This window comes from Amblyraja radiata, chromosome 9, assembly GCF_010909765.2.
Source record: "Amblyraja radiata isolate CabotCenter1 chromosome 9, sAmbRad1.1.pri, whole genome shotgun sequence".
In the NCBI taxonomy this organism is placed as follows: Eukaryota; Metazoa; Chordata; class Chondrichthyes; order Rajiformes; family Rajidae; genus Amblyraja; species Amblyraja radiata.
The window spans coordinates 15,492,549-15,517,197 of NC_045964.1; the positions used below are offsets into that span (position 1 = coordinate 15,492,549).

A 24,649-nucleotide genomic window follows, 5' to 3' on the forward strand; every position below is an offset into this window, starting at 1 on the left:
CTCCCCCAACCCCCATCCAGTCACACACTGTGATGACGATAACTATATCCCACAGTTTGATGCCCTGAGTTCAGTCTCATCAATCGATGAAGGAAACGGGAAATATATAACTATATATGGCACCTATACTGGTGAAGCAAATGTGAGCAAAAAAAGTAAGGGGTGAAGAAAAATGAGGTCGGCAGAATTATGGCTGATGAAGATTTATGTGGGTGAGAATGAAGTCATCTATTTTGGAGTTAAGTAACTCAAATCAAGCTATTTTCTAAATGTTGAGAATGTAAGATCTGCGAGAACAGAAGAACAGTGATTTATAATGCTATGGGTAGTAATCACTCAAGCTGAAAAAGAACAGAAGAGTAATTAAAAGGTTTAGTGGCAAGTTAGCCTTTCTTTCCAAAGGGCTGGAGAGTTAAGTGTTGGAAGTTTCATTTAACTCTGCTGAACTCTGGTTGGATCTGGGTACTGTATTCTGATTTGAGTAAAAGGCCTGTAAAATATTGAGGAGGTGCTGCAGAGCTGAGAGAATTAAATGCCGAGGTTTGCTGGGGAGGTTTAGAACAAATAAGAGAGCAAAGTCCACAATGGAATATAATGAATTGGATGAATAAAGATGGCAGAAGGGTATAATGTGACTCTAGATTTTAGACTTCAGAGAGAAACAGGGCCTTCGAAACACCGAGTCCGCATTAACCAGCGATCACCCCATACACCAGTACTATCCAACACACTAGGGACAATTTACAATTTTACCGAAGCCAATTAACCTACAAACCTGTATGTCTTTGGGGTGTGGAAGGAAACCAGTGCACCTGGAGAAAACCTACGCAGTCACAGGGAGAACGTATAAACTGCGCCCCTTTTCAGGATTGAACCCAGGCCTGGCACTGTAAGGCAGCAACTCTACTGCTGCACCACTGTGTCGCCTTGCGGAGATGTGAAATTATGCATTTCAGGGAATATTCGGGTGTGAGACATAGATTCTGGTGTTCACAGAGATCGGCTTCAATGATGTTCCTAAGGGAGGATGACCATGAAATATAAACTTTAAAATATGAGTGAGCATATCATGCAAAGCGCAATAGAAATTTTGAACTCATCTGTGAACACTAAAATTGGGGTTTAATTAAAAAATATGTTATTAACACTTACAATAAGCAGTGTTGCTGTGTGAAAAAAATTAGAAAAGGTCACTAAGAGATTGCGTAGGTAGAACTTTGGCTGATGAAAATGTATGTGGCTGTGGTTGATGCTCCAGCTCTTCACAGTCTTAGCTACCTGGGCTTGATCCTGACCCGAGGTGCTGTTTTTGTGGAGTTTGCACCTCATGCATTTCTTGTGGATCTGATTTCCTACTGTGACCCAAAAGTGTGTGAATTGGTGGGTTAATTGACCATCAAAAGTTGCCTCTAGCATATTGGAGTCTGGCAGAGGGGAGGTTGATGGGAATATACTGAGAATAAAACTGTCTTGAAGAGTCAAAAAGCCTGTTTCCTTAAAGGTTGTCTCTCCGTATGACAAAAACGAATTTGGATAATTCTTGTTTCCACAAGCTGTTTATCTGGTTTTCAGATGAGCTGTACTGATCCAAAGACCTCCCCTCTCCCCCTGAGTGCATACACATACTTGACCTGATCAACAATCCCCACTCTGCTGGCAGGAGCTCCAGAGTGGACCAGTGGACATCAAGCTGGAACCCTAGAAAAGATATTTACCTTTGCTGGCCAAAGCAAATGTAATCACAGTAGTTGCTCAGCTGCTCGACATATCTCAGTTGAGAAATCTCTTTCGATTTGGTTGAATAATCAGCGAACAATAAAGTAACGTCTGTGTGGGATGTTTGATGGTTTTTATTGCGTCTCATATTCTCCCTTTCATTATTTGTATTTTTGCAATATGTGTTAACACTCCTTTCCATTACCCTGGATAAATGAAAGCCGACTTAAATGGAATTCAGACCCAGGTTAGCCAGGATTAAGTTGAATGACTATAAACTTATCATTTATCAACAAAGGGACTGTAGTGATGCAGGAAATGCTTTGAGTGGTCCCTAACCAAAATTTCCTTCATCGTTCCAGAGCTCTGCAGCACAGAAACAGGCCAGGATGATTAGCTAACTGAGCTAATCCCGCTGCTCTGCACCTGGCCCATATCCTTCCAACCCTTTTCTATCCATGAAGTTGTCTAAGTGGCTTTTAAATGTCATAATTATACCTATAATCCTATTCAACACAGTAAAAGTTAATTTATTGAGACATCCAGCACGGAAATGGCACTTCGATCCAACTTGTCCATGTCGACAAGTTGGGTCACAGGAATCTTGCTGAGATAGTCCCATTTGCCTTTGTTTGACATATTCCTCCAAACCATTCCTGAAAAAATGTTTTTGTTAATATTGTAATTGTGCCTGCCTCTACCATCTCCTCTGGCATCTCGTTCTACATATCCATTCATTTCTCGATGGAAAAAGTTGCACCTCAAGTTCTCCTTTAAATATTGTTCCTCTCACCTTAAACCTATGCCCTCTAGTTTTAGATTTCCCTACCTGTGGAAAAAAAACTGTGATCTGATCTGTTCCCCACATGGATATACAATCCTCTCTAAGAACACTTCTCAGCCTCCTTTGGTCCAGTGTAAACAGTGCCAGCTATCCAATCTCTTCCTATAACTCTCCTCACAACATTTTTGTGATTTTGCTTTTCCTGCAACCCCCTGGCTTAATCACATCTTTCCTGTAGTATGGTGACCAGAACTGCACACAATATTCCAGGTGCAACATTTTGTACAACTGGAGCATGATTTCCCAACTCTTGTCCTCAATACCTCATCCAACTCTTGTCTAGCATTCCATACACCACCTTTGCAACTAGTCTACTTGTGTTGTCACTGTGGGTTTGATAAGGTGGGTTTGCTTTCCTTGGAGCAGAGTCAGCTGATGGGAGTGAGGGGGAACCGAATAGTATTAGACAAAATTATGAGAGGTATAGATAAGAGTAGATAGTAAGAATTATTTCCCCATCTGAAAACAAATGGTATAAATTTAAGGTGAGGATTAAGAGGTTTTGGGGGGGGATCTACCGACTAATTTATACACCAGAGGGTAGTTGCAGTCTGGAACGCACTGCCTGAGAGGTGGTGTAGGCAGAGACTCGAGTTAGGAAGGATCTGGATGAATATTTGAATCTCCAAGACATAGTAGGACATGGACCAAGTGCTGGTAAATGAGACTAGTCTAGACAGGTACTTGGTAGTTGGCATTGAAGTGATTGGCTGTAGAGCCTGTAACGTGCTGAATTACTCTTTTATCTGTGAATGGTAGAATGTGAAACTTGCTGAGAATAACATTTCAGAGGATTAAATACGTAATCATTGGGGTCAATAGTAATAGGTTGGAGATATCTCATTTGAAACACAGAAAACAAGTGGTGTTGGACTGAATGCCATTAATTCTGTATAATTTCTGAAAAGCCTTTCTTTAACCTACCCTCTATCACTCCTCTGCAGCAAGTTGTTGGAATCTCCCTCACTGTGTGATGATCAGAACCAGTAGCTAATCTTGTACCGTCTTCATGCCACAGTGTAGTGGATGGATGCTCCTGGAGACTTGATGCCTTCGTTCGTGATTAAAGCAGGTCTTGGACCCATATGAGTGATTGCAGATTGATGCTGGGAGACTAGAGTGGAGGAGGGGCAGTTGAATTGGTGGCTGTTGCTAGGTAACACAAAAACAAAGACTGATTTTGTTTCCCACAGCCAACCAGTTTTGAATTAATGCTTTATATTTTTGATAGCTTTCATTCCGAACTGATGGTCTTTCTGACAGTGATTGCCATTTTGATGGACACTCCATTTTATCCTGTGAAATATAGGCAGGCTCAAAGGTACTGATTAAATGTCAGTATGGGATTGCTGGTTATGGCAGAGAATGTATTCATCAATCATATTAGATCAACAGTGAAACACTGCACTGGGCTTCGGTGTCTCACAATGCAACAATTCCCTCGTGTATTCTCGGAGCTTGTCACTGGACCGTTGCCACAGTTACCACAGCTGCATATTGTCATAAGGCGATGCTTGCTGTCATTTAGACTCCATTGAAAGATTCTCGCTGGCTGCTGTACTTAGTTGTGCTTGTGACTACAGTGCAGCAGGTGATAGGTTCAAGTCTTAGTTGTGAGACTTTCGCAAAAATAAGTCTCTAGGCTCTCTAACCTTAGTACAGAACACCAAGGGAATGTTACACTATCAGAGATGTTGTCTTTTCGGAATCAAGGGATAAGGGGAGAAAGCAGGAACGGGGTACTGATTTTGGATGATCAGCCATAAGCATATTGTCTGGCAGTGCTGGCTCGATGGGCTGAATGGCCTACTCCTGCACCTATTTTCTATGTTTCTATGAAAGTAAAAATTGTCACTGTTAATTTGTAGAAATGGAGTGACCTTCTTCCCTTGGCCTTGGCCAATGTTTATCTTTCATCCAGCTTCACTTAATAGAAAATATTTTATTATAAAGTAGACAATTTTTCCATCAAAGATAGACACAGAATGCTGGAGTAACTCAGAGAGAAAGGCAGCGTTTCTGGAGAGAAGGAATGGGTGATGTTTCGGGTCGAGTCCCTTCTTCAAACCAGAATCTGCAGTTCGTTCCGACACAATGTTTCCATCAATACTGCCACTACTTTCAGATTGAACACCAATCTTTGCAGCATTCCTTTATTGTTTATTTCTTCTTGTATCTCACATTACTGTATGAAAACTGTGAGCTTCATGTGAAGAAATAATTTCTTTGCACCCTGGAATATATGTGAATAAACTAACCTGAATCTAACTCTTTCCATAAATACTGGCTGACCTATTAAATACTCCCAACATTTTTAGTTTTTATTTCAAATGATCAGCTGCTTGCTATTTTTGCTTTTGTGTTATCTGGTTATTATAGTGTTAGAATATTTTTTGCACTTCTCACAGAGAATGGTGAACCTCTGGAATTCTCTTCTCTGGAGGGTTGTGAAGGCTGACCATTGGGTAATTGAAAGAGGAAGTAGATACATTTTTGAAGGATCAGAGGATTGAAGGCAATGGGGAACTAAGAGGCAGAGAAGAAGAGATGAGGACCAGGACCAGCCATGTTTAATGGTGGGGCAGCGTGAGGGGCCGAATGGCCTACTCCTGCTCCTATTTCCTTGTTTTCTCCTTGATTGTCTGCTGAATCACTTGATTTTCTCAATAACTATGCTTTAGAAGTACTTATTTGACAAGTGCTCTAGGATAATTAGAGTCTGTGTAAATGAAAGATCTTGATTAGGTAAATATGAAGAAACGTTTTACTGGTGGACGGGAACTATCCACAGATTTAACAATAGTAAACAGGGTCTGATTAGGAACAGTCAACATGGATTTGTGCCTGGAAGGTCATGTTTGACTAATCTTGAATTTTTTGAAGAGGTTACTAGGGAAATTGACGAGGGTAAAGCAGTGGATGTTGTCTATATGGACTTTAGTAAGGCCCTTGACAAGGTTCCTCATGGAAGGTTGGTTAAGAAGGTTCAACTGTTGGGTATAAATGCAGGAATAGCAAGATGGATTCAACAGTGGCTGAATGGGAGAAGCCAGAGGGTAATGGTGGATGGCTGTTTGTCGGGTTGGAGGCAGGTGACTAGTGGGGTGCCTCAGGGATCTGTGTTGGGTCCTTTGTTGTTTGTCATGTACATCAATGATCTGGATGAAGGGGTGGTAAATTGGATTAGTAAGTATGCAGATGATACCAAGATAGGGGGTGTTGTGGATAATGAAGAGGATTTCCAAAGTCTACAGAGTGATTTAGGCCATTTGGAAAAATGGGCTGAAAGATGGCAGATGGAGTTTAATGCTGATAAATGTGAGGTGCTACACCTTGGCAGGACAAATCAAAATAGGACGTACATGGTAAATGGTAGGGAATTGAAGAATACAGTTGAACAGAGGGATCTGGGAATAACCGTGCAGAGTTCCTTGAAGGTGGAATCTCATATAGATAGGGTGGTAAAGAAAGCTTTTGGTATGCTAGCCTTTATAAATCAGAGCATTGAGTATAGAAGCTGGGATGTAATGTTAAAATTGTACAAGGCATTGGTGAGACCAAATCTGGAGTATGGTGTACAATTTTGGTCGCCCAATTATAGGAAGGATGTCAACAAAATAGAGAGAGTACAGAGGAGATTTACTAGAATGTTGCCTGGGTTTCAACAACTAAGTTACAGAGATAGGTTGGATAAGTTAGGTCTTTATTCTCTGGAGCGTAGAAGGTTAAGGGGGGACTTGATAGAGCTCTTTAAAATGATGAGAGGGATAGACAGAGTTGATGTGGACAAGCTTTTCCCTTTGAGAATAGGGAAGATTCAAACAAGAGGACATGACTTCAGAATTAAGGGACAGAAGTTTAGGGGTAACATGAGGGGGAACTTCTTTACTCAGAGAGTGGTAGCAGTGTGGAATGAGCTTCCAGTGGAAGTGGTGGCGGCAGGTTCGTTGGTATCATTTTAAAATAAATTGGATAGGCATATGGATGAGAAGGGAATGGAGGGTTATGGTATGAGTGCAGGCAGGTGGGACTAAGGGAAAACAGTTGTTTGGCACGGACTTGTAGGGCCGAGATGGCCTGTTTCCGTGCTGTAATTGTTATATGTTATATGTTGTATGTTATAAAGGAACAGTGGTGTCAATAAGGTGAATTTTTGTCTTTACACAAAATATGTTCTAGCATTCGCAGGCTAAAATTATGTTGGAATCGATGCAGATGCAGTAATGGCTTACAGACAGGTAACTGGATCGGCACTGAAGGAATGTATAGCACTGTTGGGAAAGAAAAGTAGAGTAGGACTAATGGCTGGTTGGTTGAAAGAGCTGGCACAGGCACAATGGGCCAAATGCCCACCACCTGTGTGGTTTTATTCAATGCTGTTGTACATTTGTATTTCCTGGCAGTAATTGGAATGGATGTGCACTTTGCCAGTGAATGAAGTAGAACAACCTGAGGTGCGCTCTTTTCTCAAATGTGCTTTCTGTTCAATGAACTTCTCCATTTATGTTCTTTAGTGCGAAGGACCAGGAGGAACATATTCCACCTCCTCCATTAGACTGGAGCCACGTGGCAGGTATCAAGCCATTCCTGGAGGGCTGTGTAAAAAGATGCTTTAAGGAAATCAGCTGCCCAGCGACCTGGAATACAGTGAGGCAGCTAACTACAACATACATCATCTATTTGGCGACATACTACAGCAAACTCATCCAACAGGTACAAACTAATATCCTATCTTCGACCTTGTTTGTGTGCATTTGTGTAACTATTATTTCCTGTTATGTGATACTACCTTCATGCTAGACTCATGGTAAGGAATCAGGCCCTTCAGCCCACTGAGTTAATGTCAATCATCAAGTGATCAATTACAATAATCCGAGACAGATCCCGTTCTATTCTCTTCACATTCCCATCAACACTGGCCTTTAAAGAGAGAAAATAAGAAACGCATATCTCCTAGCCAAGATCAGATTTTCCTGAGACTTGAGACTTGAAAGTTGTAAGATGGCGTCGGAACATGGCAACTCTTTTCTTGCTTTCCCAAACTTAACACATACAACACCAAAAATCAGGATTGAATGTGGGTCACTAGAGATGTGAAGCAGCAGTTTTTCTAGCGGTGGCAATGCTTCACATATTATGTAGCGCCTATCCCTTGCAATACTATTCTATATTTTAATTTTTCCCATTCACATCACAGCCACACTTGTTGAGCTATTTTCATCACAGATTTTTCACCAACCGTTTAACGTAGGATGCAGCGATCTGCTGCCTCTGTTGGAATAACCCACCTGGTTCAAGTTTGACCGCTGGGTTATAAAACTTGCTGTCTTTAATCAGCCTTGACTCCACTTGCCTCTAGCTCCATGCTGACCTGGTATGATCTTTCCTCTCTGAAGAGCCTTCCAGGCCACAGTTAGGAATAATTTAATTTTTTCCAGGAAGAACGATCCTTTTCCATGACCACAGGATTTCTTCACAGGATTTATTATTGTAACAAAGATTTAGAATATGCTTGTTACACTGTAAATTTGTCCCTTACTAACAGCAAAGTGACAAACGACAAGATTTGTTTTGGAATTGTAGGTCACATGAAGAATATTGGCCAGATTACTTACATAAATGTTTAACGTTATCTGAGGGTGCAATAATGCATTGAGAGTGACTGCCTAGATTATGTGCTTAGGTTTTTGGGTAAACCATGAAACTGCAAGGTGGGAAGAGTACTGCCACTACCTCGGTCGACAAAACTGGTGCTTCCCTTGCCTGCTGACGCTTGCAATGCCATGACACATGTTTCCAACCTAGATGGCTCTATAGTTAGACACAAAAAGCACAGCGGGTCAGACAACATCTCTGGAGAAAAGGAATAGCTGACATTTCGAGACCCTCTTCAGACAGCTCTATAGTTTCCGGCTTTAGGATAATTTGATTGACATTATTATTTTATTGAGGTTATTATTTATTTGAGATATTTGTAACTCGTGGATTCTTAGAGTTACACAGAACAAAAACAGATCCTAGGCCTCACCTTGTCCATGCCAACCATGATGTCTTTGTAAGCTAAGCCCACCTGTGTGTTTGGCCCATTTCCAATGATGACATCCTATCAATATACCTGTCCAAATGTTTTTAAACTTTGTAATTGTACCAGTCTTTACCCCTCCTCTGGAAGCTTGTTCCATACACCCACCACCCTCTTTGTGCGGAAAAACATGCCTGGGATCCAGTTTAATTCTTTCCTCTCTCACCTTAAACTGCCCCTTAGTTTTAGACTGCCCTGTTCTGGGAAAAAGTCTATGACTATTGGCCCTAACTATGATCCTCATAATTTTATAAATCTCTATAAAATCACCCCTCAGCCTTGTTCGTTCCCGGGAAAATGGTCCCTACCTATCCAATCTTTCCTTCTTGCGCAAAGTCTCTAGTCCAGACAACATCCTTGTGAATATTTTTTGCACCCAGATTAGCTTAATCACATCATGTCTATAATGTGACAACCAGATTTGTACATAACACGCCCAAGTGCAGTTTAAACAATGTTTTGTGCAACTGTAATTTGATGTCAAAACTCCTATAATCAAAGCTACAGCTGTTAAAGGCAAGCATAGCATACGCCTTCACCACCCTGCCTACCCTGTGTTGCCACTTTTAGGGAACTGTACTTTATCCTGAGATCTCTATTCGGGAACATTCCCAGGGCCCTTTCATTGTGAATGTCAAGGTGAAACAAATAGATTGGATGTGGTGTATCTGGACTTCCAAAAAGCCTTTGACAAGATCCCACACAAGAGTGCAAAATTAAAGCATAGGGTATTGGGGGTAGGGTATTGACTGGTTGGCAGACAGGAAGCAAAGAGTAGGAATTAACGGGTCCTTTTCAGAATGGCAGGCAGTGACTAGTGGGGTGCTGCAAGGCTCGGTGCTGGGACCCTAGTTGTTTACAATATATATTAACGATTTAGACAAGGGAATTAAATGTAACATCTCTAAGTTTGCGGATGACACAAAATGGATGGTAGTGTGAGCTGTGAGGAGGATGCTATGAGGCTGCAGGGTGACTTGGATAGGTTGGTGAGTGGGCAGAAGCATGGCAGATGCAGTATAATGTGGATAAATGTGAGGTTATCCACTTTGGTGGCAAGAACAGGAAGGCAGATTATTATCTGTATGGTGTCTGATTAGGAGAAGGGGAGGTGCAACAAGACATGGGTGTGCTTGTACATCAGTCACTGAAAGTAAGCATGCAGGCACAGTAGGCAGTGAAGAAAGCTAATGGCATGTTGGCCTTCATTGCGAGCAGATTTGAGTTTAGGAGCAAGGAGGTCCTACTGCAGTTGTACCGGGCCCTGGTGAGACCGGACCTGGAGTATTGTGTGCAATTTTGGTCTCCTAATTTGAGGAAGGACATTATTGCTATTGAGGGAGTGCAGCGTAGGTTCACGAAGTTAATCCCGTTAAGATGCAGGAAAAATGTTCCCGATGTTGGGGGAGTCCAGAACCAGGGGTCACAGTTTAAGAATAAGGGGTAGGCCATTTAGGACTGAGATGAGGAAAAACGTTTTCACCCAGAGAGTTGTGATTCTGTGGAATTCTCTGCCACAGAAGGCAGTGGAGGCCAATTCACTGGATGTTTTCAAGAGATAGTTAGATTTAGCTCTTTGGGTTAACGGAATCAAAGGTTTATGGGGAAAAAGCCGGAACGGGGTACTGATTTTGGATGATCAGCCATGATCATATTGAATGGCGGTGCTGACTTGAAGGGCTGAATGGCCTACTCCAGCACCTATTTTCTATGTTTCTATCTTCACAAGATACATCACTTTGAACTTGTCTGTGTTAAATTCCAGAATAATATTCTTAATAATGTTCCAGATCCCAGAGCGATTCTTTTGTTGGATTTTGCAGTCTTCAGCTAGTTGCACATTGAGATGTTCTGAAGGTTTCTATCAATGCCAGGTGTAGCTGGTAGAGCCACTGCCTTAAAGTGCCAGAGACCCGGGTTTGGTCCTGACCTCATGGGTTTACTTTGGTTTCCTCCAACATCTCAAAGACGTGTGGGTTTGTAAGTTAATTGGCCTCCGTAAATTGCCCCTTGTGTGTAGGGAGTGGATGCAAACCTGGAATAACGGAACGAGTGTGAATGGTCAGCATGGACTCGGTGGGCTGAAGGGCCTGTTTCTATGCTGTATCTTTCAAACAATTCAATCAATCTATCAACCAGACAATTTTATCTGTGGCTTATCCCCATGACCTCACCTATCACTGATGGTCTCTATTTCCCTTGCCATCCCTCTGCCTACTCCCTTTCTGCAACTGGAAACATACTTGTTTTTTCTTCTTTCAGCTTCTGGCAAAGGGTCTTCGACTTGGTCCCTTAACTCTTTTTCTCCTTCCACAGATGTTGCCTGACCAACTGAGTGTTTCCAGCATTTTCTGAATTTAGTTCTAAATGTCTCTTTGTTTAGTTTTAGAGATACAGCACGGAAACAGGCCCTTCAGCCAACCGATTCCATGCTGACCAGCGATCCCCGCACACTAACACTATCCGACACACACTAGGGACAATTTTACAATTTTACCAAGCCAATTAACCTACAAACCTGTACATCTATGGAGTGTGGGAGGAAACCGGAGCTCAAGGAGAAAACCCACGCGAACGTACAAACTCTGTACAGACAGCACCTGTAGTCAGGATTGAACACGGGTCTCTGGTGCTGTACCGCTGCACAACCACGTCACCTTTGTTTGGGTCTTTTACATAGTGAGCTATATTACCTGTCCCTGTGTGTCACTCTGGCACACAGTCAGTTGCTCTGACCACATCCATCTAAAACTAACTCTCTTTGACTTTGCTGCAGCCTTCATATAGACCTATTGAGTGCTTAGAAGAATTGGAGCAGTTCTGCTTGGAGTTCTTGTTCCCGCTGCTTAATCAGCCTACATTAGAGAAGATGTTTGAGGACCTCGGGTAAGCTTCTGTTTACTGGAACTATGAACCGTATGTATAGAAGAACAGTAATTGTCTTTGCAATTTCATGCAAGATTCGTAACTCAGCGGTTTCTGAGGTAAAATATTTCATTCAGTGGCTTTTGTCCTTGGGTGTTCATCATATATCTGTCAGCATTGGCGATGCATCTCAAAAAGTAGTATTAACCTGCAGTCTGCAGCCAATAGCCTATTTTATCCATGAGCTGTACTGCGTCAGTGGAACAATTTATTTTATTTCATTTTATCTATTTATCTATTCATTTATTTATTTATTTATTTATTTATTTATTAGAAGTAAGTACAATACAGTGGCACCTTTTTTCAGGTGCCAAATATATGTTGGCAAGTTACATTATATGTACAACTTCATTTTTTATTATTTTTGTAGAAATGAGAGAGAGAAAAAGAGACTAGATAATAGAGAGTAGAAAAACGTGTAGTGTGTATAAAGAAAGACAAAAAAAATGAAGAGAAAGAGAGAGTGAGGGAGAAAAGTAAAAAATAAAAAAGAAAGAAAGAAAAAATAGAAAATAGCAAATAGCAGAAAATAGGAGATAGGAGATAAGTATTTATATTCTTGACCATCTTTCACCCAGATCTGAAACAGTTGGTTTTTACGATTTTGTTGCACCACATGCATCCAAGAAGTCAATAAATGGGGACCAACTCGTTAAGAATTGGTCTGGTTTATCTATTAGGAGGAATTAGTCAGTGGAACAATGTACGTCTCTTGTAGGATTCATGGCTGGCTCTGAGAGGTCCCTCACATGGTCTATTTAGATTATATCCTAGGGGCATTGTTCTGTATTATCAAAGTATCTGTTGTTTTTAAGAACTTTTTGATCTAAAACTCCATGACAAACAAGATTCATAAAAAGATAGGCTAACTGAGGGAAACATTGAGTTGAACCAGGTTGTTTCACTCAGCCATACAGATCTTGCTAAGAACCATGAAGCCTGCAGCTACTTAACAGCTGCAGATCCATCACACCAGTCACCCAATCCTGATTTGTATGTACGGGTTGGACATAAGGGTGGCACGGTGGCGTAGCGGTAGAGCTACTGCCTTACAGCGTCAGAGACCCGTGTTCGATCCCGACTAAGGGTGCTTGTCTGTATGGAGTTCGTATGTTCTCCCCGTGACCACGTGGGTTTTCTCCGAGATCTTTGGTTTCCTCCCACAATCCAAAGACGTACAGGTTTCTAAGTTAATTGGCTTGGTATAAATGTAAAATTGTCCCCAGTGTGTGTAGGGTAGTGTTAATGTTGGGGGATCGCTGGTCGGTGTGGACTCGGTGGGCCGAAGGACCTGTTTCCGCACTGTATCTCTAAAACTTTAAAAAAGGCTAAAAAACTAAATAAGTCAAATGTTCCTAACCCTTGGAGGGCATTTACCATTCATAACAAAAGGTTGAGGAAAACTGTCTGCAGAACAGCTCCAGACCGCTCTAAAGAAAACTGCTACGTGTGTTTATTGGACATTGCTGTCTCCAAAAGGAACCTTCTCAAAGTAGTCATCCTTTGTTGCAGCTGGTCGAGCATTCAGGCTTCAAGTTAACTTGTGCAGAATGCTCAGATAAGGTCCTCTCCATCATCTCCTGGTTTAACTTCATGACCCAAGGAGTGACTAGGATGTTTTGGGGAGTTAAGGGCAATCGTGAATGTACAGTATGTTTTTATTGAGTAACTCCATCTTGTAACTGATTGATGTCGGGCTCATGCAGTTGGAATATGATCATATGTCCTTATTTCTCGAAGAATTAAAAACTTTACGTGGTAGAGAACTTCTATTGCAGCAATGAATGCAGAGCTGCCTGCAGTCTGGCACTCCTGGAAGGATCAACCGTGACTGTAGGGACAAAGTAGAAAACCACCAAACAGTGATCCAACTCCAAGACCTCAGCAGCAAAGCAGGTGGATGAAAAGGCTTCATTTCTCAATAGCTGTGATGGTGGCTGAATCTTGGTTTACCTTTGCCAGCAGATTGTGTGGTTGCTCGTATGCGATGGCTGCCGATACTAACAAAGGTCACATGCAGGATTCTTTAATATCTTTTTGTGCTGTGATCTTTCCTCAGGTCTTTCTCAGCCTTGTGCAACCCCAAGTCCTGCTGTCTAGGCCCTGAGACACCTCGCAGCCTGGTATCTCTGGGCTTTGTTGGAGAAGTGCCTCCCCTCAGCCTGACGGGGTCCAAATCCCCTTTTGCCTTCCTGACTGCATTGGTTTATTTACTGGACACCATCTGTGATATGCACAAAGGGTTAGCAGAAAAGGTGAGGCATTTTTGCAAGAGTTTGGTGTGACTGTCTTCAGAGAACAAAGAATTATTTAAGAAAGACACAAAATGCTGGATTAACTCAGCGGGTCAGGCAGCATCTCTGGAGAAAAGGAATAGGTGACGTTTCGGGTCGGAACCTTTCCTCAGTCTGAAGAAGGGTCCCGAACCGAAACTTTACCTATTCCTTTTCTCCAGAGATATTGCCTGACCCGCTGAGTTACTCCATCATTTTGTGTCTATCTTCGTTATAAATCAGCATCTGCAATACGCTTTCCTGTACAAAGAATTATTTAAGTCCCTTGCAAATGGACAGGATAGGTTTGTGGAGCTATCTTTTCTCTGGAGAAAACAGAGACTTTCAGCCGTTACCCGGGGTTAAACTGTTCCTGCACCGTCACCTAGTGCCCTCTCTCATGACTGAAAGGGTTTGTCACCAAGAGATTTGAACCTTGGACGTTCTGCTTTCTGATTGCAGATGGGACGAGTGAATGGGGACATGCATGTTTGCATGTTCTCCCCTTGACTGCATGGGTTTTCTCTCACTTCTCAAAGACATTTGCGATTGGGAAGGTGGGATTGGGAGGTTATTTGACCACCATAGATTTCCCCGAGTGTTGCTGAGTGATAGACTGAAGAATCAGGAGGGAGCGATAAGCTTGTGAAAGAGGGGGGAATGAGATGGATGGAATGCCCTGAAAGCTGGCATGGACTCGGTGGACTGAATGGTCTCCTTCTGTGCTTTAAGACACTATGAGATAAAGGTGTTCAGTCTGAATGACGCCAACAGTCTCTGTGGAAAGTTTGCACCATGTCCCATTTCCTTTCACCTTTATATGCCAGTTGACTTATGTTGCCTCCCTTCAGAAAAGGCCTGATTATAAAACGGGTGCCACAGTGGTGCAGCAGTAGAGTTGTAGCCTTACAGTGCCAGAAACCCGGGTTTGATCCTGACCTCAGTTGTTCTCTGTACGGAGTTTGCGCATTGTCTCCGTGAATTGTCCCTTATGTATAGGATAGAACTGGTGTACAGGTGATTTATGGTCGGTGCGGACACGATGGGCTGTAGGGCCTTCTGTGGGCTCGTCTTTCTTGGCATCTGTGATTTTATGGCTCCCAGTAAACTATAATACCACACGTTATGGATTCAATCTGACAGCTGTGTCTTCTGCTACTTCCCAAACTAAAAGATATCCCCCCTTCTTTCTAGCTCTTCCACTAAAATGTACCTTAAAATCGCTTTGGCTCAAGCTGTCCGAATATTATCTTATTGGATTTGATGTCAAATTTTCATTAATAACCCCTTCTGTTTCCCTTGGTAGCAACAAGGAATTGCAGATGCTGGTTTAAACAAAAGGACTCCCCTTGGGGTTCAAATGTTTCTCTTGAGATGCTTTAATACCTCAAAGGTGCTATGCAATTGCAAGTTATTGGTGCTATGAAGGCCCCATTGTATCCTCATCAAAGTGGTTGTAATACCTGCTGTCATCACAGGTAAAGGAGTGACTGTACCATTGTTCTGTATACATTGGAGAGGGGAAGTGATTGCAATAGGCATTTGGTTCCTCCAGCACTCTTCTTTTTAATCAAGTAAAAAGCTGTATTCAATTCTCCCACACGATTCATTCTGCCCTGCAAGACCTTAGCTGACAGAATGGCCAATTAAGTGATTACAGACACCAAGTAAAACCACAGGGGTGGCAGCTTAACCCCCCTGTACCATTTAGGAGAGAAATCAATATAACCTCTGGTGATACAAGGTGAATGGAAGCTTTCTCTCCAGGATTACACTGGGAGTATGTTCACAAGGAAGCAAGTGTGCATTGTCTGTTGGGCAATCACAAACTTTTTTTGCTGGAAATCTGAAACAAGAACAGAAAATGCTGAAACACTCAGCAGGTCAGGCAGTATCTGTGGAGAGAGAAAAAACAGAGTTAACATTACAGCTTGAGGAAGGGTCTTCAAACTGAAACATTGACTTTTCTTAACTTTCCACCGATTCTACTAGATCTGCTGAGCTGTTCCAGAATTTTCAATTTGTATTTGAGTTTCTGCCCTTTGGCCTTGAGATGTGGCAACAACTTAACACAATGTCAACAGGAAAATACTGCCAACTTATCCCTTGGAATACCACTTTCAATCACAACAAACTATGGCTTCAGTCATCTTGTGCCTTGTATTTACCTGCCATGCCAAAGAACTCCTAAAAAGGGGTTGCATGGGCCCACCATTGTGGAGTGTTGACCAGGCCCAGAGTCCCCATAGCCCTGCACACCCAGATTTTTCACAGTTTGCCCTTCTACTCTTTGTATCTATTGACCTTCCGGTGAAGTTTGGTTCTAAATTTACTATGCTTCATCAGTGATAATAATTTATTAATGAATGCAACTATTTGCAATCAGATCAAGAGACAACACTTGACAAATCTCCCTACTGTGCAGCAGCATGATCAATATGGTAATTGATATTGGTTTGCAGACAATTTTCTTTCGCTTGCTTCTCTGAACATCCTTATTTTGTTGTTTTGCTAACCAAAGGTATTAAGGGATTACAGGGAAAAGATGAGTATTTGGAGTTAGCCCACAGATCACACTCCATCTCACTGAGTGGCAGTGCTGGCTTAATCCTGCCCTCATGTTCCCTTTCCCATCCTCAAAAATTAAACGAGGAATGCAAAATAATAGAACAAGGATCTGACACTTGGGGATTAGGAAGCATTTGGGGTTAAGATACAATTGAATGATGGAGTAGACTCAAGGGCATGAATGCCTTCTTGTCGATAAGTAGTGACCTGTTAACCAGTTCCTAACCCGAACTTTCTTTAACCTTTTTCCTTTGCCTGCTTTGTTTGCAGTGCTCTACCATTTTACACAGTAAAGGTCTGAGGGATTACTTGGTCCACGGTTGCAAGAGGAGGCCGCCAATAAACCACAAGTCCGCTTGGTTGCTACGACATGAGTTCCACTTCCAGCACTTTGTGCTCAAATTGGCATCCAAGACTGTAAGTGGTGTTCTTCAGCAGGCGCTTCATTGCTTCATGAGTACTGCAGGCACTGGATTTGTAGGCTGCACGATGTTTAATTTCCCTGACAGCAGATGATCCTGATTTCAAATGGAGATCTGACCCCATAATATAGGCTGGTAGACAAAAATGCTGGAGAAACCCAGCGGGTGAGGCAGTATCTATGGAGCGAAGGAATAGGTGACGTTTCGGGTCGAGATCCTTCTTCAGACCAGTAGACAAAAATGATGGAGAAACCCAGCGGGTGAGGCAGCATCTATGGAATGAAGGACTAGGTGACGTTTCAGGTCGAGACCCTTCTTCAGACCAGTAGACAAAAATGCTGGAGAAACTCAGCGGGTGAGGCAGCATCTATGGAGCGAAGGAATAGGTGACGTTTCGGGTCGAGATCCTTCTTCAGACCAGTAGACAAAAATGCTGGAGAAACTCAGCGGGTGAGGCAGCATCTATGGAGCGAAGGAATTGGTGATGTTTCGGGTCGAGACCCTTCTTGAGATAATATAGGCTGCACTCTATAAGTCTATCTCAGTGAGTGCCACTTTGCCCTTGCTCCTTTCAACTTGTTATCCCTCACCTCCCTCTTCCAGACTCGCTTCCTAATGGATTTTCAAGACTCACCGCAACTTTTATGCCCCTTCATTTCTCAAAGTGCCCAATGCTCCAATACCCTCGCCCCTTCCCATCCCTTTCCCACTTTCAATAGCATTAATCGGAATCCCTCAATGAAAAGTAATCTAATGTTTTTTTATCAATTTCAGGTTGCTTTGAACCCTCAAGTTGCACAGCAAGCTCCTCTCTATCACCACGTTGTGCTGGCATTGCTAAGCCTGCTGCTACCAGGAAGTGAGTTCTTGGCCCATGATCTCCTCTCCAGGGTGGCCTTTAATCAGGCGTTGATACCGTAAGTAATCAGGCTCAAAAAGACTCATTATTTTTATTCACTGACTTGCTTCTAAACCTGGGCTGCACATTGAAAACCCCCTCTTGCAGACAACGATAGTGGTTGGTGAATGTTCTTAGCATTTAGAGTGGGACCGCTTGTGGGCTTTGATTTTTCAATTCAATGATACTTTATTTTGGTTTGGTTAAACTAATTTATTTTCTACGTTCACAGAGAAGGCAAATTCGGTGGGCCTGAAGCAGAAGACCTTTTGTACATACTCCAGCTGGGAGCCACCAGGGACACTGCAGAGAAAGCCTGTGCAAACCCGACCCGTGGTACACTGCTGGGTGCAGCCTTCAACCAGCTTCCCACCATCCGTGCCCGTTACCTTGCTCACTTTGCTCACCTCCAAACTTCCGTCTTGCGGTCCCAGAAATTCTACACCGGCCAGAACCACCTGACTCAATCTGTGCTGCTCCCTGAAATGACTGGTCCACTTCTGCCGGCTGATTGGGCTTTCCTGCCCCTGATCAACTTGTACGACCAGGTGAGCAGGGAGGAAATGAAAGGCAGGACGGTGGACTCTCTTCCCGAGAACCTCGTGGAAATGGTGACTAGCAGTCTCCAGTGGGTGCTGTTGCTGGAGACGTGGCGAGGTGGACTCCTGCAAGGCCTACCCCTGGCTGCCAAGCTTGCACGGCTCTCCTGTGTGTTCCTCACCGGCAACAACCTGTTCCTGGAGCCAGCCATCCGTGACAACCTGTCCGCCCTCCTGTCCATCTACTGCCAGCAGAAGAGGATGGACTCCCTGGACCTCAGCACCCCACTCCCAGGACTGGCCTCTTTTCACGATCTGTATATTAGCCTCCTGGAACAGTTCGAGAGCGTCTCGTTCGGTGACCAACTTTTTGGCAGCTTTCTCCTGCTGCCCTTGCAGAGGAGGTTTGATGCCCAGCTGCGCCAGGCTGTCTTCGGGGAGCATGTTAGCGTGTTGCGGGCACTGGGAGTGCCGCTGAAGCAGGTATACGATGCATTTGCACCACTTTAAATACTGGAGCCTAGACAAGCCAGTACTTGCCATTACTAAAAGAAAATGCACCATGATGCCGAAGCTGGAAATCTGAAACAAAGGCTGGAAACACTCAGCAGGTCAGGCAACATCTGTGGAAGGAGAAGGAGTGTTATCGTTTCAGGTCCGGGTCCCTGTATTAGAACTGGAGAAGGGTCCCAGAGAGTTTTTCTTTCCACAAATGCTACCTGACCTACTGAGTGTTTCCAGCGATTTCTGCTTTCATTTTGGATCCTCAGTGACATCCAGCATGAGTAGTGTCAGTTGATGATATAACCAACGATGGCTTAACCTTGTGTTGTAATCATTAGTGATTAGATTCATTTGCCAACACAGCTTAGTGGGTTGGACACTATCCTCCAGGAAGCTCCAATGCAGTCTAAACAGAGATGATTCTACTTGCTGGCTGTGAATGTAGGTTAAATCATTTTGAAGAACTTCATCCTGAATGCTCATGGGCACGACACTACAACACATCATTTAATGTTATTCAGAGGTGACGGGCAGATGCAAAGTGGACTGGTGTGTATGTGTGTATTTTTACTGATATCTTTCTTACTCCAAAGAACATTCTGATACCAAGTGTTATTCGTCACTTAAATCACCATAAAAAAATTGCAAAAGGGAAGATCATCTTAAAACAAAAACGTAATCTACCCGTTTTTTTCCTCTCTCAGTCAGTTCACTATATTCGTTGCAGAATCTTTAGTGTCCTCCTCACAGGTCGCTTGGGTAGGGTAACTTTCTCCCTGTCATCAACATTGTTAAAATGTATTATAAATTGTTAAAATTCTGAGACTAATCCTTGAGGCACCCTGCTTGTAGCAATTTGCAAACCTAAAAATAATTAAAAACTCATTTATTCTATGTCTGTTTACCAACCATAAACTAATATTATGTACTAATATATTAATATTTAAGAATATAAACATACATTAGTAACTCTTGACAGACTAAAAGGTATAAACATCTTATTAAATACTTTTGAAAGTCCAGATATATTACAGCCAAGTTTTCCCTTTATATATCTTGCTGGTTGTATACTTGCTAGTTGCTTGTGGCATGATTTCCCTTTCATAAAACCACATTGACCTGGTTAAATCACATGTTTTCTCAATGCCCTGGTGGTATGTCCTTAATTCTATCATTCTGTTAATAACTGCGACAGGTTAGCTGATTTAGTATTCTCTGTTTACCTCATCTCCCTCCCTTCTCGAATGGTGGTGCTGTATTTGCCTTCGTCCAATCCAGAACTTGTCTCATGATTGGAAGAGGAAGCCCTTTGAATCGTGCCCTTAAAGTAGCAAAACATAGAAAAGCACTCCATCGAACCAGGATCAAATCACTGATACTGAACCATATAAGGTGATGTGAGGACAGAGGGAGGAGCAAGATTTTAACTATGTGTAGAAAGGAACTGCAAATGCTGGTGCATACCAAAGATAGACACAAAGCACTGGAGTAACTCATCGGGTCAAGCAGCATCTCTGGAGAAAAAAGGATGGGTTACGTTTTGGGTTGGGACCCTTCTTCAGACTGAAGGTATAGGGGGGTGGGGGGGAACTGGAAGTAAGAAAAAGCCAGACCTCTCCAACTTTGATGGATGAAAGGATGGTCACCACTAATCCGGCGTAATTCTGTGCAGACCACTACACCTTTCACATTGTAATGTATGGATAGAATAGCTTTTTGCATGGAGTTAGTATTTCTTAATGGCATGAATATTCTTTCACAATTATGAAACATTTATTTTTATTTATATCATGGCAAATCTATTGGTCTCGTCAACTTGCTCCATCTGCTTGAGGAAATGGATTAATCTAATCTAAAGAATGTTTTGTCACTCTTGAATTCTGCACACAATTGATCACATTTTGATAATTTTTCACATTGGATCTCTTTCTGTAAGTTAAACTCCACAAAGCTAATTCCCTGTTTGGTCCAATGGCATACTGCTCCAGAAAACTATGGTAAATCCATTTTATGACGTAGTCTTCCAAATTATTTTTGACATTTGATTGTTTTACAGATTTTAAAACTCCCTTGATTATTGCAATACCATTGCTCCTTGTTTTTTGTTTAAAACCATCTTTAATTATGTAGTCTTTAAACTCATTCCACCAATGTTTACTCTTATGATTTCCATCTGACCAAATAACTAGCTGTTCTCTTGAATCAACATTATTCCACAACCACCAATGACTGAAAACTGAATCAATTATGAGTTTAGAAGGGGAAGTATTGGACAGTGAGGTAAAGACAATCGGAGCTTCTTCAAAGACTTAGCACCGGCACCATGGGATGAATAGCTTCTTCCTATATTGTGTGATTGTATATAAATTGGTAGAACAACATGTATTTATATAATGCCTTTGAAGCATAAAATATCTCAAGGCCCTTCGCAGGAGTGTAATTCAACAAAATTTACAGCAAACAACGTGGAAATGTACCAGGTCAGTTGATAAAATACTTGAAAATGAGGCGATTTTTACGATTAATGCAGGAGGTGCGAGAGACGGAGAAACGGTGAGGATTAATAATGGAATTCCAGAACCTGTAGCCTGTTGGACTGAAGAGGCAATTATAGGCACCCTTATACTAGAAACCCAAAATTGAAGAGGACAAAGTAATGAATGGAGATTGTAGTGATAAGGATGTGGAGAGGTTGAAAAGCACCATGAACATTTTAAAATTGTGGTTGTCCTGCACCATGATAGGTCCTTGAGATCTAAAGTGATTGGTAAAACTCTTACATTCACTGAGGATGAAAATATTCTGCCAGAGTTTTCACACCTTGCAATCTTATCTGTCTTGAAACAGCTGCCGATCCCCTTGGAACATTACACCCAACCCATGGAGACTTCATTGGATCTTCTGCGCCAGTATTTCAAGACCTTGGTGACCTGCACCCTACGCCTCAGTTGGTGTCCTGTGCTCTATGTGGTGGCTGTTGCTCAAGTCAACAGCTTCATCTTCTCACAGGAGGCTGTTGATGAGGTACAATTTTTTTCTGGCTAGAAATTCCTTGCCATTAGCACAAATGTGAAAAGGATAGATTATTATTTGTTTCAGCCTCTTTCATGCTGAGTACTTGACTTTGTCTTTGAGTTCTCAAGACATCCCTTTACAATACAATACAATACAATACAATTTATTGTCATTTGAGCCTCAGTGAGGCTCAAACGAAATTCCGTTTCCACAGCTATACAAACAAAGACAATTCCTAGACATACACACAATTTAGTTCACACAAACATCCATCACAGTGAACCTACTGTGATGGAAGGCAAAGTCTTTTCTCTCCCCTGTTCTCCATGTCTCTCCCGATGTCCAAGCCCCAGGCGGGCGATGATAAGTCCCACGGCCATTTTAGGCCGTGCCGGGCGATTTACGGCCCCGCTCCGGTCCAAATGTCACAAAGTTGGAGCCCCCGGCGGGCGCTGTAATGTCCCACGGCCATGAAGACGTGCTGGGCGATGTACGACCCCGCTCCGGGTCGTTCCAACCCCGCGACACGGGCTGGAGAAGTCGCGTTGCGGGAGCTCCGGGAAGCGGTCTCTCTCTCCCCCCGGACCCGCGAGCTCCCGATGTCCCAGTCCACCGGACCTGCGGCTGCGTTGCTGGAGCCTCCGAGCCCCAGGAGTCGAGTCGCAGCAGCGAGTCACCACCGCTCCCCACGTTCCGAGGCCGGCCAGCCCCACGATGTTGAGTAGTCCGCAGCTCCGCATTCTCCCGAGCCCCCGGGTCATTCAGGCTGGAGTCCGCTCCACGGTGCTAGGCCCCAACGACAACGGAGACACGACAGGGAAAAGGTCGGGTCTCCCGGACAGGGAAGAGATTTTAAACAGTTTCCCCCCCCCCGCCCCCCACATATACACATTTAAAACCAATATAAAAAAAACACCAACACTACATTTAACTAGACAAAAAAAAAAAAAAAAAGACAGACAGGCTGTAGGGGCCGCTGCAACGGGTGAGTCGCGCCGCCTTTCTCCGCAATCTTCAGCTTGTCCTAAATTCCATAACCCTTAACCTAAACCATGCAAAGTTCATACTATCATCCTGGTTCCAATTTATAATTACCATTCTGTTTAAATACTTCATCAAAGATATTGAGGAATTTGAAACTAAGCAGGAAATGAGATAGGGAAATAGCTGATCCAATTGGAATGCAGACAATTCAAGGGCTGAATGGCATATCCCTTTGAAAGCTTCTACCCCACAATGAATTGGAGATAATATACCCTACAATTAGTATGCTTCGCAACATTCAGAGTGAGGAGATTGTAATTTTGACGTGCAATTGCATAATCCCAGAAGCATTGTGCTTGGCAAAATATTATTGCTGTAGGGGAAAAAACATTGGGAGAGTGAGATTTTTTTTTTAACCTGGCCAAAGTTGCTGTACCCTGAGATACAACCACAACTATTACTTTACCCAAGTGTTCTCACAGTGGAAAAGTTGATCAGCACATGAGTAAGGTAACAGTCATTAATGTATGTCAGGATAGAGCAACTTTGGCCAGACTGGGTGGAGAAAGAAAACACTGAAGAATGTGCTCATCTCAACTCCGCCACCCCCCCCCCCCCAATTACCCCCATGATCTTAATCTAATAATTTCCAAGCCATACTTTTGTTGCAATGACATAATGAAGCTAAATTTGAAAGGGTTTTCTTCCAAAACATTTGTTGGAATTTTAATTTCTCCCCACACCTTTGGTTATAAATACACAGCTTTATCTAAATGTACTGTATAGGTGATAATGGCATGTTGGAGAATTGTTCACAAGATAGCGGGAAGAAAACATAATTTGCATTTATATTATCATTTGTATGACATGTTTCTAAAGCGTCACATACTCTCTTAGGTTGAAGGATCCCCCAACCATACTGTAAAAGGCAATCAAGTCATTCTTATGCCACAACACTCTTTCTCCACATCCCCACCCCACCCCCAACGCCTTGACCTACTTGTTCAGACCAATGTCTGGTACTGACTAACAGCACTGAAATAGATTAAGTTGTCATTGTCACATTGCTGTTTGTGAGATCTTCCTGATGTAAATAATCTGTAGTGTTTCTCACAAAACTATAATAACTGCATTTCAAAACTTTCATTCAATATGAAGGGCTTTGTGATGTCCTGTGGGAGGTGCCTTACAAGTGCAGGCTTGCCCGTCATTTCTCCACTCCACACAGGGAGCTGATGTTCTGAACTTGGATGCGATTGACAATTGCTTATAAACACCCTAAGGACCTGTCAGAGCTAATCCTGATTGCACATGTACACTTAAACGCCTGCCTGATTAGTTCTTCTTGCTGTATCCTGGGACGCATCTCCTTCAATTATTCAAAGGTAGAAGCAATAGGCCTGTTTTGAACTCGTGCTCAGCAGGCCTTGATATGATACTGAAGATACCAAGAAATAAATCAAGACTTGAAAATAGAACTATTTTTGACTGAATTAGTAACATTATGAGTAGGAAGGAACTGCAGATGCTGGTTTATACCGAATATAGACCAAAATACAGGAGTAACTCATCAAGGTCAGGCAGTATCTGTGGAGGAAAATAATATGTGATGTTTTTGGTCGGAACCCTTCTTCAGACTGAAAGTAGAGGTTGGGGAGGGGTGTGGGGGACTGGAGGCCAGAACAAATCAGGGCCGACAATAGATGACCTCAGGAGGGGTGCAGTCCATGTGGCCAAATGTTGTCTGGGGAAGGTGTGATAACAAGAGGGATACAAGGATGCGAGCAGTGGAACTGGTAGCATGACTAGGGTCTGATTTTGTTATGGAGAGTCCAAATATGAAATGATATTAGGATTACAAATGATCTTTCCCAGTCAA

At 42.7% G+C, this 24,649-nt stretch overlaps 1 protein-coding gene across 3 annotated transcripts in view; it reads left to right on the plus strand.

Moving 5' to 3' along the window:
* The window catches only part of rpap1 (RNA polymerase II associated protein 1), a 107,322-nt gene that overhangs the window by 73,927 nt on the left and 8,746 nt on the right, over window positions 1-24,649 (plus strand). For all 3 annotated transcript variants that reach the window (XM_033026772.1, XM_033026770.1, XM_033026771.1), the window contains exons 17-23: window positions 7,075-7,273; window positions 11,419-11,528; window positions 13,627-13,822; window positions 16,679-16,825; window positions 17,605-17,747; window positions 17,961-18,750; window positions 21,619-21,795. In XM_033026772.1, coding sequence (XP_032882663.1) covers window positions 7,075-7,273; window positions 11,419-11,528; window positions 13,627-13,822; window positions 16,679-16,825; window positions 17,605-17,747; window positions 17,961-18,750; window positions 21,619-21,795 — 1,762 coding nt within the window. The remainder of the gene's footprint in view (window positions 1-7,074; window positions 7,274-11,418; window positions 11,529-13,626; window positions 13,823-16,678; window positions 16,826-17,604; window positions 17,748-17,960; window positions 18,751-21,618; window positions 21,796-24,649) is intronic.